Below are 22,242 nucleotides of genomic sequence, written 5' to 3' on the forward strand. Positions count from 1 at the left end.
CCCCTTCCCCCCTCCCCCCCGCCCCGCCGCCCGCCCGCCGCGGCGCGTGCCAGCCCCAGCCGGGCATGGAGCGGCCACCGCCGGGCCCCGCGCCCCGGGCAGCTCCGGCCGCGCCGACACCGGCAGCACTGCCACACCGGGCAGGCGGCAGCAGCAGCACCTGCGGAGCCGCCGCTACCTCCGGCAGCGCCCGGCGCCGCGGGGAACAGTGACAGCGCCGCCCCGGCCCCGCGGGGCCCCGTCTCCTCCCGCCAACGCCGCCGCCGCCTGCGATGCTCAGTGAGTGGCGGGGAGCGCTGGGAGCCTCGTGGCGGGGCCCGCAGGCCCGGGCCGCGGGGGGCGGGTGCTCGGGCAGGGCCCCGGGGATGGGATGGGACGGGACTTGGATTGGGATTGGCTGGGATTGGGATTGGGAGTAGGATTGGGATGGGCTGGGATTGGCGCTTCCCTGCTCTCGGGGGTCGCGGGGCGGGCTTTTCCCATGGTATTTTGTAACTTGAAAGGTGCTTGAGGTTAATTAGCGGCTTCTTATGGCACCGTCTCTCTTTTCCTTTTTGTATTTCCTTCTTTTTTTTTTTTTTTTTTCGGTAGGGAAAGACTTTCGCTTTTATCTCCCTTCAGATTCCCACTCGGAACCTTGGCCGATGGGGGACTGTCCTCGGAGCTCCCAGTCCTGCCGTGGGTGGGAGGCTCTGTCCCCAGGGCTCCTGGCTCTGTTCCTAGCACTCCCAGCCCTACCCTGGGCAGGGGGCTCTGTCCCCAGCCCTCTGGGTCCTGCCCCGGGGCTCCCAGCTCAGTCCCGAGGGGAGACTGTCCGCAGAGCCTGACGGCTCTGGAGAGGAAAGGTTGGGTACTGGGAGTGAGGCTTGAGGTGTGGGGCTGTGCTGTGAGCAGGGTTAAAGTGTGTCCTGTCCCCATAGAGGGTGAAGTGCGCTGTTGGGCTCTGTCTTTTCGTGAATAAAAAACCCAACTGTGGAATTGGCAAAGCTGAACCTGTGGACGGTGAAGCCAGATCCAGGTCTGATGCAAATGGATGCAGGCTCTTCTGAAATCACAGCCACTTCATCTCTTCTGCCTCTTTGCGTGAACACCACTACTCAGGCAGAAGCCTTCTCTGTATTCCCTGCAATGTGCAGCGCTGTTCCTATTTTGCACCACCACGCCAAGTCTCCATGTCAACTTGTCGTGTTTGCTTGCCCTTTTCTGAATTGCAGCCACTGTGTGTGTGAAGTTCCTCGGCTCTAGGTGCTGATATTTGTATCCGCTTATCCCTCTTTATTCTGAAATGTTATGAATCTTAGACTAACTCGATGTCACAAAATTAAAAGTTAGGTGATTTAGTGTCATGGGCAGACTCCAAATTTTGCCTGTAGTGGTAAGAGATGAAATATGGCACTTCTCTGTCCGCAACTGAGGCCTGAGACATAGTTCTCAACAGAGAATGCCCAAAATGTGTTTTTCTACATTGTTTTATTGTTTGGGTTTGGGTTTTTTTCCTAAGATTGCTTATCCTTGGTTCTTTGATGCTCACAGATCCTTCCTCAGTCTGTTGGAAGGAAGAGGCTTCTGTCTCAACATCAGAACAGGAGTGCAGAGCTTTTAAAAGCACGTTTCCAATGCTAGTTTCCAAGCTCTTTTTCGTATGTCTGTACTGGTGGTATTTCAAGGCCATGGAATCTGCCTAAACCTGTACCTGAGATGTAGCGTAGGCAGGAAATGAATTTCCAGGGCCCAGTGCATAGTATACAGCTGTTTTCCAGCTTTTCTAGGAAAGAGGAACTTGTGATGTGTTTTGTATGATCAGCCTCTTCTCTGGCTTTCTTCAGTATTTTTCGTTCCTCCAAAACAGTTAACCTAGTGTAGGGTTTTTAATCTTCTGTACTCCAATTTGTGACGCTGCAGAAGCCACTGCATTGTAGCTGTGCAGACTCACGACGTGATCTTTCTTCTCGCTTTCCTCAGGTATTTTGCTTATCAGTAAAAATAGTTAATGGCGTTAGTATTTATTGTTCTCTCTGGCTGTTTGAGAAGAACAAGGCAGCTGGGACTTCCGAACAATTGTTTCAAGCTTTCTGCAGGCATGGACAGGGAACGTGATATGCTTTCAGTTCGCTTCATGTTTTGGAGATTATCTTCAGGGTTGAGAGCTAAAATCTTAAGGTTGGTTGGAGGTTAAAATGGCAGGCTTGTCCTTTCTTGCCTTTGAATTTCTTCGTCATTGACCTGTTGTGAATTGGTTTGGTTTGAACCCAGCTGAAGGTACTTTGGCAGGCTGTCCTTATGTTTATTTTATGATATACTCTGAATTTTGAGGGCTTGATAAAGAATATTTGTACGAATGTTTTGCTCTACTTGCACTTTTCATGAGTGATTTTGCGGCTCCTGTGTATTGCTCTCTGTAATACAGAGGGTGAAGTGTAAAGGCAAAGTGAACAAAGAAACAAAGACCTGAAATGGAAGTAGGAGTGATTGATAGTGTGCCTGATGCCAGCGGGTTTTTCTCGGTGAAGATGCATTTCCTGTAAGGTAGTTCCTGTTCTGTCATCTGGGAGTAGTGAAAGAGATCTCCTCGAGACATTTCTCGTAACACCCACTACTGTGAGTGCTGGGAGGAGTATACAAAGTGTGTGAAGGGAGCAAGAAACTGTACAGGTTGCATAAAGCAGCTGCAAACACTACCTTGGTAATCTCGGCTGAAAAAAATGGAGCTTCCCTGTTATCCCCAAAGCTCTGAAAAGGCTTGGGTTTGAATCAGCTGCCAGCAACTGCTGCTTTCCCAGACTCTTTCTTGCTGCTGAAATATCCGATCGTGATATTAGAATTTGAGATGGCTTGGTTACCTGCTTATCATTTAAAATTTACCATTTTCTCTGTGTGTCATCTGCTCATTTAACAGCTTGAAAGGACTGATCTCGGTGCCTCTCTGTTTTGTCACTGTCATTTCAAAGGATCCTCTGGAGTTCTGCATCTTTCACACACCAGTTTTTTGTTTCTCTGATCCATTATGGGTTTAGGAGGGATTATCTCTACATGTGTGCTGTGCAGTAATGAATAAGGGTTTTCTTGCCAAATCTAACCTAGCGCAGATTGATCCTGAAACTGGAGAAAAAAGTATGGGCAAGGATATTTCTAGATGCTCTCTCTCTGCAGTTGAACCGCAAACTTGAGGCTGATTTGCCGAGTTTTGACTGGCTGAACCACTTCAGAAACATTTAGTTGAATCTGTTCCATGCCATTTGGGGAGTGAATTTCTTTGGTATTATAAGCCAAATACAACAATCTAGATGCAAACTCTCCAGAGTGGCTTCTAAACCTGAAATAAACATCTGTGAAAGCATCTCAGATATATTTAAGTTGCCACCCAGACCTAAGCTGTACAGCACAAGGCATGCAGAAGCATTCACATGGACCTGGGCTGGTCACCTGTACGTGAGCCCATGCTGCTAGCTGAAATGCAGAATGGAAATGTGATACACTGTGAGGCCTAGTTCAGGGTGTGTTTTAGGAGGATGCTAAGATACTGGCCCATCCCAGTGTCCACCCTTCTTCATGGTCTTTGTTAGGATTCTGTCTTTCCTACAGTTTTGTGCAGCAGAAAGCATTACATTTGAGACAGTGTAAGTCTCAAATATAATTTATTTAATTGCAGGGAAGATGAAAAGGAAGTTAGCTTTTGGAGTGGATGAAGTTGTGGTTGAAATCTGTGATGTTAATAGGTCTGCCTGGATATGCTTTGAAAACTCCACACCTGTTGATGCCCATTCTCCACCCTCAACAGTTATTTCACCTGCAGGAATAAATGGAAATCTTTTTAAGGCTTTCTGCAGAGCAAATGGGTTTGAAATTGTGCATATCTGTTTAAAGTTTTGCTGAAACCTTGCATTTCCATCTTTGTGGGACTCCACAAAGGGCTTATTGTTCTGACAACTGGGATAAGCACTAAAGCGTGCATGGGTATTAGAAAAGGCTCATTTATGATCATATTTTTTAAGCTGTCATTTTGTTAGAAATGTAGCTCATATAAGGGAGAGGAATGGGCATCCTTGTCTGCCTCTGGGAAGCTGCGTTTCATTGGATTTAGCTGCTCAAACCAGAAGGCATGTGCACTTGTAAAGTGTTTGCAGTTCTTGTGGCAGTGGGGCTGTAAGTTGTAGAACCAATCTTGAAGCAGCCTGTACCTGTGGAATAATGCCTGTTCTGGTGGAATAAAATGGTTGCTTGGTTCTGCTTTCTTTAAAGTCTTTTAGTTTGCCTAAGCATCTATCTAAAATTGATGGCTGTTGCAAAGGCTTGGTGGCAGTCAGGAACTGCTCAAGTAACAAGGGAACTATAGCATTCTTGTTATTAAGGCTCTTTAATTACAAGCCAGAGGCTAAGAGCTGGCATTGAGCTCTTTTTGGTTTTGAGATACTACTAAGCCATGTTTGGGAGGGTGGCTTTCAAAATTTGTATAAAGGAAACTTCAAAGGATTTTTTTAAACTCTTGTGGGAGGGAAGTCTGGATAGGTGGGGGCAGGCGAAAAAGGCAGAAGGCTCTGCTTTTGTTTTCAACTTCCCTGTTGTTTTTTTCTGGGCACTTACCTGACTGAAATCCCAGAAATCTGGCTCTGGCCTTTAAGTTCAGTCTATAAGCTATTGTTTCTCGGACTCCCCAAGTAGGTAAAATAGGTGTGCTATTTAAAGCATTCTGAAATTTCCTTCCTGTATACTAATTTCGTGTTCCCTCAACTCTTCTGGTATTGTTTCATTGGTTGTTTAGGCAGAGGAATCTTAAAATAACTGAATACCCAAACTGCTACTGTAAAAGAGCAAGGAGTAGAAACATTCTCTTTTTATGAGTTAATTTTTAACAAGATCAAGTACTTCAATTCACCACTGCAGTTCTAGTCCAGAATGCTCAAAAGGATTTTGGATTCCTCAGTAAAATTAGTAGAATTAAGCAGCAAAATATCTTCATGGATCAGATTTGAAGTGTCTAGTCACTCCTAAGTACTAAGAGGCAGATGCCTATAGGTTTTGTTTCATACTTCAGCAATGAAGTTGTTTGACTTCAGCAATGAAAATACTGAGCTGTTTTGTTCTCTGTCAGTTTTAGCATGTACCTACACAATAAGAACCCATCATCTCATTCTTTTCTTTTGAAAAGGTCATGAAACGCGTACGCACAGAACAGATTCAGATGGCAGTGTCCTGCTACCTCAAGCGCCGTCAGTATGTGGACTCAGAAGGTCCCCTAAAACAAGGGCTGAGGCTGTGTCAGACTGCTGAAGAGATGGCAGCTAATCTCACAGGTAATCCTATCATATGTGAGCGCGTATACGGGTAGCACCATGAATTTGTCTGCGCGTGTGGGCAAATCTCCTTTTGAAATAAAGATATTTCCCAATGTGAGGTTGGCATGAGTAATGAACTTCTGAAGAATGAAAATGTGGATGATAAGGCAACAGGGTGAGGTTCATGGTCAGTGAACCAGCAGGCTGAAATACCGGGTCATACTAGTCTAAAGTGTGTATGTTGTATCTCAAAGAACATGAAGCCTGGTGAGTAGTGGTGCTTTGGGATGGAGGTGACAAGAACCTAGATGAAGGGTTAAGCAGAAGCAGAAAAATGTGTTGTACATTTATACTCCCAGAGAGCTATCTCATCTGAAACAAAAGTGATACAGCCTGTGTTTCTATGGCCTAGTCAGCTTTCTAGTTGTGAAAGCTCTGCTCTGTCACTTGGAAAAAAATCCACACCTCGGTGGATGAGGTGGTTTATTTCTGTGCAAGCCTTTTCTTCTCTGTCTTAAAGGCTTCTGTATCCTGCTACACTTCCTCTCTTTCAAATTCTGTCTGCTATATTCTTCACTGTAACTATTATTCTTGTTATAAAAGATAACACTACGGCTTCAGCATGTACAAATATTGAAAGAATGCAAGCAACGTGGAGGTTATAAAGATTAAATTTAGTTGTAAAAGTAATAGAAAATACTGGGCTGACCTTTAGGTGAAAATGCAAAGAGGAAATGTTTTCTGTTAATTAAACTGCTTGGATTGTGACAGTATCCCAGGCTAAGAGTGGTGGAAATCTTAGTTACTTGTGATACAACTTGATTTGACAAAACAGTAGTTGCTATATAACTCTGTGCTGGTATCTAGATAAGATAGGATGCTAAATTAGCTCTTCCACCTCTAGAGAATTTTGCCATAGTTGCAATCCAAAGTTGAGTGACTTGTGGGTAAATGTTCAGGCTGACTCAGGGGCCAGAAGGAAATTGGGTAATATTTCGTTATTAGAAGTGACTTATATCTGCTTAGTACTTTTCATTTCCTTGCTGTTTTCAGAGTAGCTATCGGAAGTTTGTTGCAACTCCCTGAAATACTGGGGGAGGTGGAGAAGGAATGAAACCAAAGTAAAATGCTGAATTGTTTTTCATGTGAGGTTTCACAGGAGAGGTTGACAGAAAGGTCAGTGTTGAAATGGGATTAGAACGTAGAACCAGTCCATACCAGGAGGAGATGAGTATCTGAAGTAAGAGTGATGAACTGGATTGCAAGTCCTTGCATTCGCACATGGCATCATGCAGAAAAAAAAATGTTTCAGTAAAGAGTGTGAATGTGTGTGATTGGATTTTATCTTTTTACTAATCTTCATCAAATGTTATTACTTAACTTCTTCTCATTAGTCTGTGTCCTCTTGCCAGTCAAAGGGGTTTGTGGCGAGTGGTTCAGAACTTAGTCATCAGTTTTCATTAGAACTGAAAATGGTCTGCTCTCGTGTGTTGAGCTGCTTACTACTGCTTCTCGTCAAGCATGGTCGAAGTAAGATGTCAGTGAGCATCCTGCAGTTTGCGTGAATGACTGTTGAAAAAGAAAAACCCAGCTTGTAGTTACTCTGACAACAGAGGCTGAGAATACTTTCTGCTACAGTCATCTTAAGGAAACTGAATAAAGACTGACCAGATTCTACAGCCTTCATTACTTCATTTTGGGGACAGCACACAAACATTTTTGTCTGAAGATGGTTTTGCTTATTCCTTAACAAGACTCAACTCCTTTCTCTGTTCAGCTTTTTTCTTTTGTTTGACTTTTAAATGAACCAACCTGTATAAATGGGAGAGTTACTTACTTCTGTCTTCAATTCTGTAACTACTTCTTCCACAGTGAAGAGTGTCCACTAGTTTTGGGTTTTAATAGTTTTGTTTTCTCAGTTTTATCACAGTGTTTCTTTTTGTTTTGTTACGGAGTCTCTCCAGTTCAGCCCTTCTCCATTACTCCATATACTTGCTGTATCTGTACAGCTCTTTTTTCATAGAATCACAGAACAGCCCCCAAGTTGAAAAGTATCTCAAAAGATCATCTGGTCCAACTTTTCATGGGATAGAGAGGCCAGAGGAGATTATCTAGCATGCTGTCTGATCACATCTGCAGTAAAACACAGCACGGAGCTTCCTTGTGACTACCCTGTATTTCTGGAGAAAACTAGAAGAATATTTGAGGACAGAATGAGTGACTTAAGGAACGAGTTCCTCTAATATTGCCCATGGTATACTATCGACACATAAGACTACCTGAAATAATGTAAAATTATATATCTTTACACTCACCTAAAAGAGGAATCAGTTACTGAGAAACAGCATTTACAGTAGTCCTGCATTTGTTAGCTGGAAGCAATGATGCTCATAGCCAACCAAGAAGATCAGGAGGCACCTGTTCATGTCCCTGAGTTAGGAGTGAGTTCTGTTGAATTTGCTATCAGGTCGCATCACTAGCTACAATCACTGGAAGTGAAGTCAAAGAGCAAACGTTTCCAATAGTTGTTCTTATGACCACTGGGGAATGTGGAAAAGAAACCATGGTAGATTTATTAATATATTAGTAGGTCTGAAAATTTACTCTCTTGTTTTGGAATCAGTTGAGCTCTTGATTCCTTTTGCAGTCTGGTTGGTGTAAAGTTTTGGGAAGGAAAAGAATTACAATTTGAACTTGTGATAACTGTCCGGTATGCGGGGTTTATTTACCATTTGTTTGATGGGAACGAGCTCTAGCATCTTTACTAAAGCAATAGGGCAGTCAGACTACTCCAGGATAGGCAGCCAAAGATGATGTGCCCCTTTTAGAGGCATGAAGTAAATCTTAATTTTGGAATTAAGTTGTTTTTAGAGAATAAGTTAAATAGGCAGCATGGAGGAACACTTCATAAAGCCAAAGACAGTTAAGTTGTGCTTGCATGGCATAAGCAAGGTGGCAAGTCATTCCCATTCCTGCTGAAAGGAGACCATCAGAACTTTGTGAAAAGTTGACCCTTGTATGCAACCCTGTGACGCAGCATAAAAGACAGGCTCTGCTATTTCTTTTTTTCTTTGCTTTTACAGTGAGCAGCATGTGTGACATTGAAAATTGTCACTAAGCATTTTTGAGTTTCTACGCATGCATGCATGCAATTTACTTTCTCATGATGAATATTGATTATATGAAATTTTAAGTCTGAATAGGAGAGTTTCTACTTTAGACATTAAGTAATACTAGTATGTGAGCCTGAAGTTCTTAGCAGCTTTGAGTTTCTGAAGCAGGCAGGCTGTAGAATGCACAGTGTATCTGTATCTTTCAACAGATTATAGTTGTTTATTTTGAAACTGATTTGAGTGAAGACAAGTATTGGTACTAGAATCTGTATTTGTTTTTTTCCCATGAAACAATGATAAGCACAGCCTGGCTGGCTGTTTTAGAAGTGCAATTCAGATTGCCCTGGAGAGGAAGTAAATATATCTCCTTTATTTCCATAAGTTCCAGGAAGATAGACCTGTGTCTTACCAGAGAGCGAGAGGAGAGAATAGTGACAGGGTGCCTGCGCACCATGTGCTGATCTCTTTCTAATTAGAAGCATTGAGACAAGCTGGAGGCTGGCCTATCTCTCTTTAGCATGTGAAAATTTGATGATGTTGTTTATAGACTTCCAAGGCTGTCAGAGTTGTGCCTCTGTGCATGAGCCAAATGCTGGAACAAAAACCAATCAATCAGGACTAGGAAGGCAAAAGGGGAGGATGGAAAGTGGGGGGGCAGGGGAGACTGAAAGAAGCTGAAGGAGTTGAAAGTGAGAGCAATAAAAATAGGTTTTGTAGAGGGGAAAAATAGTTACGAATTGAAAACAAAGATTAGGAAAGGAAAATGAAGTGAAACTCCTTGCCCTGTTCTGCTTTTCTGGAAGAGCAGATGAATTAACATATTAGTTAAAATTTAGAAATGTGAATTTTGCAATTTGAGTTTGTAGTCACTGGTATTTGTATACGACCAGGGTATGTTGGTGGCTGTGTGTAAACCTGCATAAATGCCCTGTCAAATTTTGAGGGGTTAGCAGGAGAGAAAAGGTTTGGTGCCAGAGAAAGAAAAGCCATCTTCCTTTCTAAATAGTTCAGAATCACTTTTACCCGAGTTGATTCTGAATCTCAAAATCAGTTTAACACCATTTCAGGAGACTATACAAACCAGGTTTGGGGTCAAATACCAGCTGCCCTTAATCCTAAAATCCTCAGTGAGAAGGACACGTTTTGATTAAAAACTAGTTAGCTTAGAGATTCAGTGTGTTTTCACCACCACCTCAGGGAGACTAGTAAATGATAGCGGTTATCACTTGTAGTATGTGATAATGACTAGGAATTTGAGACTCTGAAGTAGGCCTTCTGTCCATGATAGGTAGCGGGTCCCACTGAAGCAGAAACTGTTTTGCAGAAAGTTGTAGATTCATTTCCTCGGCTTTTCTGAGTGCAAAGCAGTAAAACTACTGGGTATCTGGTAAAAATGTGAAGGGATCTGTAATGGTGTTACTTTGACTCTCTTAAGAACTTAAAGGTGTATCTGAAAATTTTAAGAATGTCTTGGTGGGGGGAGTAAGTGAGTTGTTGAGCCTTCGGGGGAGTAGTTTTAAGCTTTCTCATTCATGACCTGTCTAGGTCATTAATGCCATGTTTAGAAGCTTTAGACTACAGCATCCCTGGACAGTTTGAAAGATGAAACATCACCTTGCTGGTTGCATTATGTTGGATTTTATAAGAAGCTTTGTTTTCAGACATATGTACAAAACTCCTTAAATTCTTACTTAATTTTACTTATCTTATTTCACAGTCCAATCTGAATCTGGTTGTGCCAACGTTGTGTCTGCAGCTCCCTGCCTGGCGGAGCCACAGCAATATGAAGTACAATTTGGACGATTACGCAATTTTCTCACAGGTAAATATCAGGAAGCGAGGAAGAGGAAGGTAGCTGATTTTTTTGTCGTTTCAGTGAGTAAAGTACAGTACAAAAAAATTCAAAATCATGTCTCTAATGATCCTTTGATTTCTAGTTTTGAGATTTCAGTTACTACAATTAGAAATATTTTTTTCTTTCCTTTTTTTGTTGCCCAAGTGCTGAGTACCTTTGATTTTCTTAGTTAGCTGACTGTTTGCCCTTTCTTGTTCAAGCATTTGGCCTTTGTATATGTGTAGAGCTTGTCTAGATAACATCATGACGTACACAGAACAGGCAGAAGATTACACTCTTATGTGAAAGGCAGGTAACTTAAAAATTAGTATAGTTCTTTGGTGTCTCCTAGATTGGGAGTTGTAATTTTATTCACTATTAGCTCCTTTTTATGATGATCTAGTTTATTAAGGAAGCATTGGTTCTGTTATATTTATCTGTACTAGCTTTGAGACTGCAGGTATATGACAGAAAGGAAAAAAAATCTCATTCTGTAGTGTGATGCAGAAGACAATAATGATTGATCGTTTGTTTATTTATTTATTTATTTATTTAGAGTGGGTGGCAATCTCCTGGGTATGTCCTTGTTTCTTCTATGAATCCCAAATGTGGGAAGAAGAAAGCAGATAAGATTTTTTAGATAATAGTACCAAAGGAAGTGAAGCTGCCACTCCTCTGCATTTGTCCAGTGGAGGGAAAGGGACAGAAACAGGAAAGCAAGAAGGCACAGGGGAAAAATGCAAGTGCCTTAGTCTTAGACTTGGAACAGTTCAACACCATTGCACTTTAGTATTGAGGGTAAATCCATATGGCTTAAAAGACTTTTGAGAAGTATGACTGACTGCTATGTTCAGTGGCTTCAATATTGCTTGGGCAAGTGCTAAGCATGTTTTTGGTGTTCATGTAGAATGTTTGCATCTTTTTTGTCCCTCTCGCTCAGTTTTGATTTCTTACACTCTTGGAGAAACAGAAGCAGTTCATGCATATAAACTGTCAGCCAGCCACAAGACACAACAGGATACATCCCATGTCTGTGAAGCCTGCTTCCACAGGCACTGAGTGGGCAGGGAACTAGGACCACTGAGTAATTTGGGTATTACTTCTAGAGATCTCTGGTTCAACCTGCTGCTTAATACAGGGCAAGGTCAGAGGTTGCTGAGGTCCTTGTCCAGACAGGTTTTGAAAATCAAGAAGTGTGGAGATTGTACTATATCCGCCTCCAGGACCCAGCTGCAGAGCTGAACGATTCAGTGAGAATTTCCCTTGCAACAGCTTGCCTATTGTCCTTTCGCTGAGCACCTCTGAGAAGAGGCCGACTTATTTTTCTCCATAATGTTCAATTTGGTACTGAAGAGACCAGTTAATCTTCTCCAGGCTAGACAGACCTTGCTCCTGTAACCTCTCCCCATATGTTCATGAGGAACATTTTCTTCATTCCTGCCTCTGCCAACTTCCCATCTCTTCTGTTTTTCCCCCACTGCAGTGTAAGGTCCTTCCCCTTGTTGCATTTCTGGCCTAGAGCACTTGCACAGGGAAGAGCAGCTGCTGGCTGCTTAGTGCTTTTACTACATACAGACCACTGGTTTCACTGGCTCTGGCCCAGTTTCAGTGGGACAGAGTGATGCATAAGTATGCAAATATGTGTGTATAAACTGCACACCACACGCACACACTCTTATAGAAGCAGGAGAGAGGCACAGTATGGACTGGAGAAAGTCTGGGCAGGTATGTCAGGAGAGGAGAAATAACCTAATGGAAAGGTGGCGGAGGGAAGAGTATGCATTGGTGAGTGCAGATGGGAAGAACAAATTGAGAAGAAGCAATGCTGTTTGAAGACTAACAGTGCTGTTTGAGGATTAGCAATCCCTATTTTATTCCTGTAATTTGCACCATTTGGGCCTTCAGTAACTCATTGTGGTGGCTCTGTGCACTGTCATGGTGTTCTATGGCAGGGCTCTGCTCCTTACAGCTCTGTGCAGCTGGCTTAAAGTGGGAGGGAAAGAGCCCTAAGAAGCTGGTGGAGGAGGAGCTGAGCTGTTGCACAGATCAGTCCCCACGATGTACAGTACAGCACAGCCTAGCTGGGAGTTTGTTACACTGTGTACTAGCAATTACCTCTGGGATTTGCTTTGGCAGAGACGGGGAGAGAGAGAGAAAGTGTGCACACGAGCAGGCACAGAAATAAAACAAGAGCACTGGTGCAGTACCTTTTGGAAACTACTGTACCTTCCTTTCCTCAAGGGACATATTGGTTCCATCCAAAGCACCACATGTAAATTTTATTGAAGCTGAGAGGAAAAAAGCAAAGTTAAGGTCTGCAAAAGCTAGGTAAATAATTTTGACATAAAAACATTAAATACAAAGTTAAATACAATAATTAAAATTTAAGGTCCACTTATTGGAATAAACAGAGGGCATAGTTTTTAAATACGCAGAGGGGAAAATTCAGCTGTCATGTAGTTTGAGGTGATATTTTAATAGCTGGCCCACACCTAAAAAGGATTTTGAAATCTCTGTGTTTTGTTTTGACAGCTTACTTCACTGACTCAAAAGCCTGTCTTCAGACTCATAATAGGCATTGTTGTAGCCCTTTTAAGTGACAGAAGAGGTTCGCTTACCTGCGCTGCCAAAAGTCTCCCCTTGCTTGGTCTCCAATGCCACTGTCGAGGCTTTTTAGAGTAATTGTCTTTGCTCTGTTTTATTCCCAGTAGGAAGTGAATTGAGAAATCATTCCATGTTTGTTGCTGTTTTTTACATAGATTCAGATTCTCAGCACAGCCATGAAGTGATGCCTCTTCTGTATCCCCTCTTCGTCTACCTCCATCTGAACATGGTCCAGAATGGCCTAAAAAGCACAGTGGATAGTTTTTATAGCCGCTTCCATGGCATGTTCTTGCAGAATGCCAGCCAGAAGGATATCATTGAGCAGTTGCAGACTACCATGACTATTCAAGATATCCTGTCCAACTTGAAGCTCCGGGCTTTTCTGGACAACAAGTACGTCATCCGCCTTCAAGAGGACAGCTACAACTACCTTCTTCGCTACCTCCAAAGTGACAACAACAACGCCCTGTGCAAAGTCCTGACCTTGCACATTCACCTGGATGTGCAGCCCGCCAAGAGGACTGACTACCAGCTCTATGCCGGTGGGAGCTCCTCACGCAACGAGACCAATGGCCTGGAACCCAGTGATGTGCCAGCTTCCATTCTGCAGAATGAGGCAGCGCTGGATTTACTGCAGGACAGCATTAAACGTGTCAAGGATGGGCCCCCTTCATTAACGACCATCTGTTTCTATGCCTTCTATAACACAGAGCAGTTGCTGAATACTGCAGAGATTTCACCAAACAGCAAGCTGCTCGCTGCTGGGTTCGATAATTCCTGTGTGAAGCTGTGGAGCCTGCGTTCCAGGAAGTTAAAATCTGAGCCCCACCTCGTTGATGTGTCCCGCATCCGCCTGGCTTGTGACATCCTGGATGAGGAGGTCTGGATACCATTCCCCCCCCCCTACCCTTTCTGCCGAGGTATTTTGGGCCTGCATTGTGGAGTATCTAGTAATGCCTCAGGGGACTTTGTCTGCTCCACAATCTGTCTGCCTTGATGCACAAATTTTATGGCGTACTCTCGTCCTTGTTCTTTCCTGCAGTGGTTGTAAGTGCTGCACTGAGGTGCACTGACTTTCTGCTTGGTTCATAGTTTTAGTCCTAGGTGCTGATCTTCCTCTTCCAGCTGTCTCCAAATATGTGACACAGGCAGCCCAGTAAGGATAGGTGACTAGAGAAGGCTTCTTTCTCTGAGGAGCATGGAGCCTTCTCGTAGGGAAGTTGAAACAAGGAGCTGTGGACAGTAAAAACACACTGTGGTGAGTGAAAACTAGAAGGAAAGCGGCTCAGAACAACCATTCAGAAGGGTGGAGGGAAGGGGACAGTTGCAGAAAGAGGAAAATAACAATAGAGTAAAGAAAGAGCCAAAGTAAGCTTCAGGAAGGAGAAGGAATGCCTAAGTAGAAGCCTGTATTTGAGGAATCACCTTAACAAGAGGTGAAGAGTTAGCATGGAAATATTACGCAAAATGTCTCCATTAAGTAATCTGCAGTGTAGAAACTTCAGAGGCTTCCCACTCTGGAATGCTGGAGATGAGGACAGGGATGTGTACCATCATTCACATGCCAAGCTAGATAGCATCTTCTAGTTTACTCTTTCTTTTGCCTTCTAGTCACGCCCTTCCTCCCCCCTCTGCCACAGCTGCCCACCTATATCTGGTTAGAGATCAGAATTTGTGACTCTTCCTTTGTTTAATCACTTTTCTCTCTGGAACAAAAAAAAAAAAAAAAGCCTCATTTATTCTTGTGTTGAGCATTTAGCAGGTGAAGCATCCTTTTTTTCCACTGTTTTTCTTCTTACAAGAAATACCTACTGGCAGTGTTTTGTTTACATTGGAAGAGTGTAGAGAGCTTGTTGTACAAAGGGATGTATGATTAGGTGTTGCTTTGCTAGTCAACTTGAGAGCTAGAGGCAGGCATCCTGATGAGATATCACAGCAGCATGCTCATTGCTTCCCAGGTTAACCCTTTCTGCAGAGTGAGCAGGTAAGTGGGTCAGATAGAGCCAAGTCCAAGATAGAGCTATGGACTTGTTTTCGTGATAAGCTTCAAGACTTGCTAGCACATGTGACTGTGTGTATTGCCTGTCATGGAAACCAAATGTCAATAAACTGCAACAGAGGAGAATTTCTCTGGTAAATCAGCAGGTCACCTCCATTGGCTCCAGACTATGGAACAGTGAGATATTGTGAGGTTATCAAAAGTGTGTATTAGTGGTTTTGGCACATAGGTGTATATTTGCACATCATGTGTGTATTGTGAAATGGCTGCAGAAGCCTGAGTACAAATGGCTCTTATTGGCTATTTAATATTTTGTCGGTCTTGCAGTATTTATGCACAGGTCTAAAACCAAAAACTGGTCAAAGACCAGCACAGATCAAAATCATCATTGCCCTCAATAACTTCACGACTAGCAAAACAAATGGCAACCTGACCAAGCGTTCAAAATTGAAGTGGGGCTGCCAGCCTGAATGCATTGCTGGTTGTGTGTCCCTAATGTAAAAAAGCCTCTTGCCTACAAAGGAAGTAAATTCCTATATTTGGGACTCCCAAGTGAAAATATACAGGCACTGGGAGAAACCAGCATCCACTTGGGTGCCACAGGAGTAGAACTCTCAGATACTAAGACAGTGTAATTAGCTTTGGGTACTGTATTTAAATAGTAGTGCCTGAAATAATTAATCTTCAGCTTGGTTTCTGATTTGCTGCAAGCAAGCAGGGTCCTTCTATTTATGAAGATATATAAGCCTTAAAACTGTGCTAGTGTCAGTGGATCTTGTTCAGGATGGCACTAAAACTACACTATTTGGTTTATTAACTCTTTGTGTGTGTTTGTGTGTGTGTGTGTGTGTGTGTATATATATAAATGGGATGGCATATATAAATGAGACTTGGCAAGTTGGAGAACAATGTTTTTTCCTAGTTCATGTAAAGCCTCTATGCCAGTAAGGTTAAAGTTGACTACTAGATGTAGTTTTAGTGAATTTTGCTCAATGTGACACCCCTGTGCACTTCACTGATACTGTCTTGCTTCTTGGAAATAGGAGAGGCTTACTGTTTTGGGACAAAGTAGTTGAGTTTTCTTTATACTAGCATCTCACAATTGCAACCTCATAGTCTCTCGTACTTAAGGTCCAATGTGAAAATGCAGTTTTTCAGCTGTGCAAATTGATATATTGTTTGTCTCTGCAATTTTGTCATGCTCATCACTGGTACTGCATAAATCAACACCAGAAAATCCTCTATTTCAAGCCTCAAAGAGTGGCAGCCGTTAAATTCTGTGAAGACCAAGACTTGACCTCATTCAGTCTGTTTCTAAGATTCTGCTTTTAAGCGGCAGTAGTTCTGCAAGTGGTAGTGAGTGGTGATGATGCTGACACCTTGGTGGGTGGCAAATAGGAGGGAATTCTGGAAAGAGCATTAAGAAATGTCCTGCAAAGACAGCTGTGGTATCTACTCCCTCATCTTTCCCTGTTGGGAGATCCCTACTGTAGGCAGGTAAGAGATCTTCCCTTGTGACATCTTAAAGAGCAGTGCAGGATGAGAGATGATGACACCCAGAGAAACCTGTAGCATGTTACTAATTATAATAAAAGAAAAAGTGGTGAGATGGTTTCTTGTTTTCATTTTTTGAGGTTATTGTTGCTTTTTGAGGTTTATTCATTCTCTTCAGGCTTATGCTGGGTGGAAGATCAAGATAATTTTTGTCAGCTAGGTAAGGTTTGCTGTTCACAACGTTAAATGCACTGACAGTAATTTGTTCTGGGTTCAGATGACCACTTCACAAAATCCATTACTGACTTCAGTAATGGTTAAGGAGTTGGGCAGTCTGTCCATAGGTGTATCATTTGGAAGGTGTCCTGTGTAACAACAAAACATGGCAATATTTTTGCTCCTTTCAATTTCTTAATAATATAATTTTTGGGAGTCTTGTACTTGCTCAGGAAGATTTCCTGTTCACTGTTGAAGAAAAAGTTATTTTTATTTAGCTCATTTTAGTAGTGCTGATATGTTTTCCAGTTTATCCTATTACTTAAAATCAATTTTGATGGGTCTTTTTTTCAAAATGGATAGTACAAATAATAAAAGGTAGGTTTTCTTGTGTGTGTGTAGGCTAGTGATTAAGATAGGCTTATATAGCTTATTTTCTCATCAAGGAAATACAAACGGTTCACACTAACTCGCAGAGCAGCCACTTTAGAAGGAGCCAGTGGTTATCTGGGTAGTTCCCAGGGGTATGTTATATCCAGGAAACATATTCAGAGTGCGAAACTGGTATCCTGAAAAAATACTATGATGAGAGATTCCCTGCCTTCTGATCCATAACACAGATTGCAGCCTTTCTGTAGCTGCTGTGTATATGTTCAGCTACATAGTAGTAGCTGTGGCATGTGAGGAAGAATGTGCTTGATCTGGCAAAGAAATTAAGCTTGGTTTTGCAAGGCAGTAATATCGTGGCTGCACTTCCAGCTGCTTGGTTAATCTCATCGGCAGACTAACTTGGATAGGGAGGAGACGGAAAAATGTTATGACTCAGAAGCGTTATAAGTGTACCAGTTCTGGTGACCTGTAACAGCAATGTGCTGTTGTTATGCTAAGTGGGTGTCAAACAGAAGTAAAAGATAAGATTTGCTACCTGTGACTGTATAGGAGTGTGGTTTTGAATGCTTCAGCAGGCACTTTCTAATGAGCTACTACTGTAATACAAGAGAAGAAGAGTAGATGCTCATAAAGAAAGAGAATATGTGCTTGGAGGCAGCTAAAGTGCCACTCTATGAATTTGAAAGTATAAAATTAAGTACCTGGACTTGCAGAATTTACAGAAACTATTATACAGTATAGATAACTTGAACAGGCTTCCACTGGTAACTTGTCAGGAATCTTACAGTCATAATTAAATAGTTAAAATACTGCAAATATCAGCCTCTCTCCTTTAAAGTGGCACATAGGCTAGAGATGCTGTGGATTCCAGCAAGCAATGCTCTATCTGAGGTAGAAAAAGCAATTTCAATAAGAATGGGGCTTTGCATGCTGCAGCCTGCAATTTCTCTCTGCCTCACCTCCATGCTAAAGATGAAGTTGGCTCTCAGCCACATCGTAAAACTTCCATGGGCCCTGACTACTCTGAAGAGAATTAGCATTACCAAACAGCTTGCTGCCTCCCACTAGACATGCAGTTGAGATGAAGAAATCTGCTCACCTCTGCTGTGAAATTTGAAGCCACTGGAAGAGAAGAACTTTCAGGACTACTGCTAAGTAGAAGCAAAACTGTCCATGGGTCCTGAGGTCAAAGGGATGGAAGATGTCATGTCAGCCAAGAGAGCCACTTAGGATGCATTGACTAGTCATCAGCAATTCAGCAGCCCTGGGGAAGCAGGCTTCCTCTTGGAGCAGGAAGTGCTCCTTCAGCAGGAAACAGGCCAGTTTGTGATGATAAAGGGGCTGCTCACAAACAATAGGCTCTTGTGTTGACTTTGATGCGCGGAGATTGTCTGCAGATGAGTGTTACTGATTCAGTACTGAGGAAAAGTGTCTGCCTGAAAACCCTGAGGAAGAGTGGTCTCACGATATAATGCAGGTGAAACCCAAGTCGTGGTTGTATTACACTGCCAGTGAGACACCAGCTTGTTGGGCAAGGACACTCGACACTCCCTTCTGTTGAGATTTGTTGAAACTTGTGCGGTCTGTAGCCTTTGAGTGTCAGGAGGTGCTACTTGAATAGACCTTCAGAGACTCTTATCCTCCATTGGGAGATTCCATTAAGCGTAGCTCAATGAACAGTCTTTAAACGTGAAAGCTTTTACTTGTTGACTATCTGTTCTGGTACTTGAGTTGGAAAACTGCGGGATAAAAAGGTTTACAGTACCATCCTTTTTGTGATTATTCATCTCCTCCTATCCCAAAATAGATCCTTTGACCTAAATAAGCTGCATACGTTTGCTCTTCTTGAGAGCTGCCATTGAAGGGTGAGAATGTGAAAGCATCCCAATGGAGCTTGTGTAGAGAAATAGACATTCTGGCTTTACTGGGTTTCAGTTCACATTCAGAGCTAAGAAGGAATGTCCAACAGCTTGTCAAATGTGCTTTGTCTTTCCATCTCCTGCCTTTTGTTTAAAACATCTCTATTTCTTTTTCTCTGCTGTGAGATTCGCTTCCAATAATGACCACACCAAAAGAGCAGATGCCAAGATCTGTTTGGACATCTTAGCCAAAAGTTTAGTGGAGACCAGAGAGGGAATAAGCATATGTTTTTAGCAAGTGGAAAAATTTCTTTTCCTCTCTTCCCCTCATTTGCATACAGTCCCAGGTTAAGGTGTCTGCTAGAGTGAGCATGAGGCCACACAAAATGAAGATAAAACCTTTATATAAAGTCTTACCTTGCCATCTCTTTGAGCATTAGTGTAGGTGTAGTAAATGCACTAGCAATGTTTGTGTCTCAGGATTGCAGAAAATGAGCCACATCTAAAATAACTTACGTATTGGCACCCGCCTGTTTTCCTTATGGTGGTTCCCGTATTTGTTGAAAAGATAAACATGCTTTCCTTTCTTGTTTCTTTTTTTCCTCCTCAACCAGGAGGAAGAGGACGACAGCGCAGGCACAGAAATGAAGATCCTGAGAGGACACTGTGGACCTGTGTATAGCACAAGGTTCCTTTCAGACAGTTCAGGACTCCTATCTTGTTCTGAGGACATGTCCATCAGATACTGGGACCTCGGAAGTTTTACAAACACTGTGTTGTACCAAGGACATGCCTATCCTGTCTGGGATTTGGATATTAGCCCCTGCAGCCTGTACTTTGCCAGCGGTTCCCATGATCGCACTGCAAGGCTCTGGTCGTTTGATCGGACGTACCCGCTGCGAATATATGCAGGCCATTTGGCGGACGTAGACTGTGTCAAGTTCCACCCCAATTCCAACTACTTAGCAACAGGCTCCACAGACAAAACTGTGCGCTTGTGGAGCACTCAGCAAGGCAACTCGGTGCGTCTTTTCACCGGGCACCGTGGCCCTGTGCTAGCACTTGCGTTTTCTCCCAACGGTAAGTACCTGGCATCAGCAGGCGAAGACCAGCGGCTAAAGCTGTGGGACTTGGCTTCAGGAACTCTTTACAAAGAACTGAGGGGGCACACGGACAACATAACCAGCCTTACTTTTAGCCCCGACAGTAGTTTAATTGCTTCAGCATCCATGGACAATTCGGTCCGGGTGTGGGACATACGGAACACTTACTGCAATGCCCCTGCAGATGGGTCTTCCAGTGAACTGGTTGGTGTATATACCGGACAAATGAATAATGTACTGAGCGTACAGTTTATGGCCTGTAATCTTCTTCTAGTGACTGGAATTGCACAAGAAAATCAGGAACATTAATTTTGTTTTTCTTAGGGAAGCGGGTGGGTGTATTGAATGCCAGAGTCCCTTGCAAGCTGAGATTACTGACTGTGAAACACTTTTCTTCCTCTGCCCCCTTGAAAGGCCTGTTCAGAATGATGCAAACACTTTAAAATGTCTTGTCCACAAAAAGGCCCGTGCTGTTGAATGGAATAAGGAAAAAAGGAGGAGTGATGAAAATGCATATATGTTCTAATCTTGTACTAGTAGGGATGGGGAAAAGGGGAGGAAATCCAGTAGCTTGGGGAAACCAAAAGCTTGGTCCAAACAAGTGAAACTGCCAACCAGATGAGCTGCTGACCTGCACTTAAATGTCCTGCATTGATTGATGGGCACATCTTACCTACTGTTAACTGAGGCTTGAGTATGTGAGAACTACTGGCCCAGTGATTTTTGTTTTGTTTGCTTTTCTTTTCCTGGTATTGCAGAGGACCAGCATTTTAAGACCCTTATATTAAAAGAACATTAGATATTTTCTACAGTTAGAGTAGTCCTAAATATTACAGTTCCCTATAGCACTTCTGGAATATTTGGGACTAGCTAAGTAGAAAATACCATCTTTCTTTTTAGTAAGGGGATGAAAACCTGACCTCAGTTGGGGCCCATCTCTGCGTTGTCATTTGGGTTTGGTTCCTGGTACTAGCTGTGATAGTTTTATTTATATTCCATTAATTAGGAATCTTTCTGAATCTGGTTGCACTGTGTTCTGAGGATGGGAGGACAGTGGGGGTTGAGCGGTGGCTTTAAGGTTAATAAATGACTTGCCTTGTCTGGAGAGGGCACAATAGAACTGAAGCGGCTAAGTTTGGACTCCCAATGGAAAGCAGGGCACGTCAGTCCACCGCTGCACCTCACAGAAATATTTCCGTAAATGGAAGTTGGCAGTTTAGGGAGAGGGGGACAGGGAGAGAGAGACACACAAAGTGACATGGGAAAAAATAGTATTACTAAGTTATTGTGCGTACACAGAGGCAGCTCTGCCAGTGTTGGATTTTTCTCAAATTATTGCAATATCAGTTTCATGAACACTTTGTGAGATAAATCATCAGCATTTACAAAAAGGTTCTGCGGAAAAAGCACGTTCTAGTTTGTCATTTGGAGAGATTAAATATTTCTGCTTTCTGGAAAGAGTTATTTTGTATTTTGTTTTCTATTAAAAGCATTTAGTTTAAAAAAAAAATAAAATAAAAATGGTTTGGTCCCTTTCTGGGAAACTTGCTCTGATTTGCATGGGAAGGAGAAGGCAGGAGCATGCTTCTGTTGCACTGCTTGAGCCAGAGCCTACTTGACACTTGGAGGCTGAATCTGGTGGACTCGCTCACTTGGTGCCTGCTGCTTTGGTATCCCCCTATTTGCTCTCCACAGAGCTGACTTGGCAGGTCATGAAGTAGGGCATTGGCACAGCTTTGTAGGTCAGCTGAAATGCACGTGGAGGATCTAGGTACCCCTTGAGGTTATCACTGTGCACCAAAAGACCTCGTTCTGTAGCACTGCACAATGTTTACTCTGTAGTTTGACATCTAAAATGCCTCTTTCAAGCAAAGACACAATCCTTGTGTGTTCTAGGTTGGCTGTCGTTATTAAGTACTTATTCCCTTCAGCTTCCTTCCGACCTTCTGGACTTTCATGAGAGAATTCTCTTGAGAACATCTAGTCCACGAATTTAGATGACAGCTCACAGTTGCCTGGTTTTTTTTGTTTGTTTTGTTGGGTTTTGTCTATGTATGTTGGTAAATGACCAAAACTTTTTATCAGAAATTCATTTGACCTTTCTGAGATCAGTAACAATGTGTGCTGTGGCTGAGCTCTGTGAGTACCAGAAACCCCTCTATGCTTGGAGCTGAATGGCACTGTTAATCTTCTGACAGTTGGATATCAACAGCGTGAAGCGGGCTAACAGACCAGGATCAGGCATTTTGTAAAAAAAAAAAAAAAAAAAAAAAAACAGTATAGGAGATGGTTGTTTTGCTGAAGCTTTGTGCTATGGAACTTCTCCAGATGTATAGAACTGATAATGCTCATCAGAC

General features: G+C 42.8%; 1 protein-coding gene across 1 annotated transcript; it reads left to right on the forward strand.

Moving 5' to 3' along the window:
• The first annotated feature begins 22 nt into the window (after nt 1–22).
• On the forward strand, nt 23–21,897 carry TAF5L (TATA-box binding protein associated factor 5 like). Its single transcript, XM_054061359.1, is given in 6 exon segments — nt 23–279; nt 5,147–5,291; nt 10,104–10,208; nt 12,980–13,718; nt 13,720–13,744; nt 19,397–21,897. Coding segments are annotated over 5 exon segments (1,809 nt in total). The 5' UTR covers nt 23–279; nt 5,147–5,149; the 3' UTR covers nt 20,195–21,897.
• Nucleotides 21,898–22,242: the final 345 nt, after the last annotated feature.

This window comes from Cuculus canorus, chromosome 3 (assembly GCF_017976375.1).
Source record: "Cuculus canorus isolate bCucCan1 chromosome 3, bCucCan1.pri, whole genome shotgun sequence".
Classification (NCBI taxonomy): domain Eukaryota; kingdom Metazoa; phylum Chordata; class Aves; order Cuculiformes; family Cuculidae; genus Cuculus; species Cuculus canorus.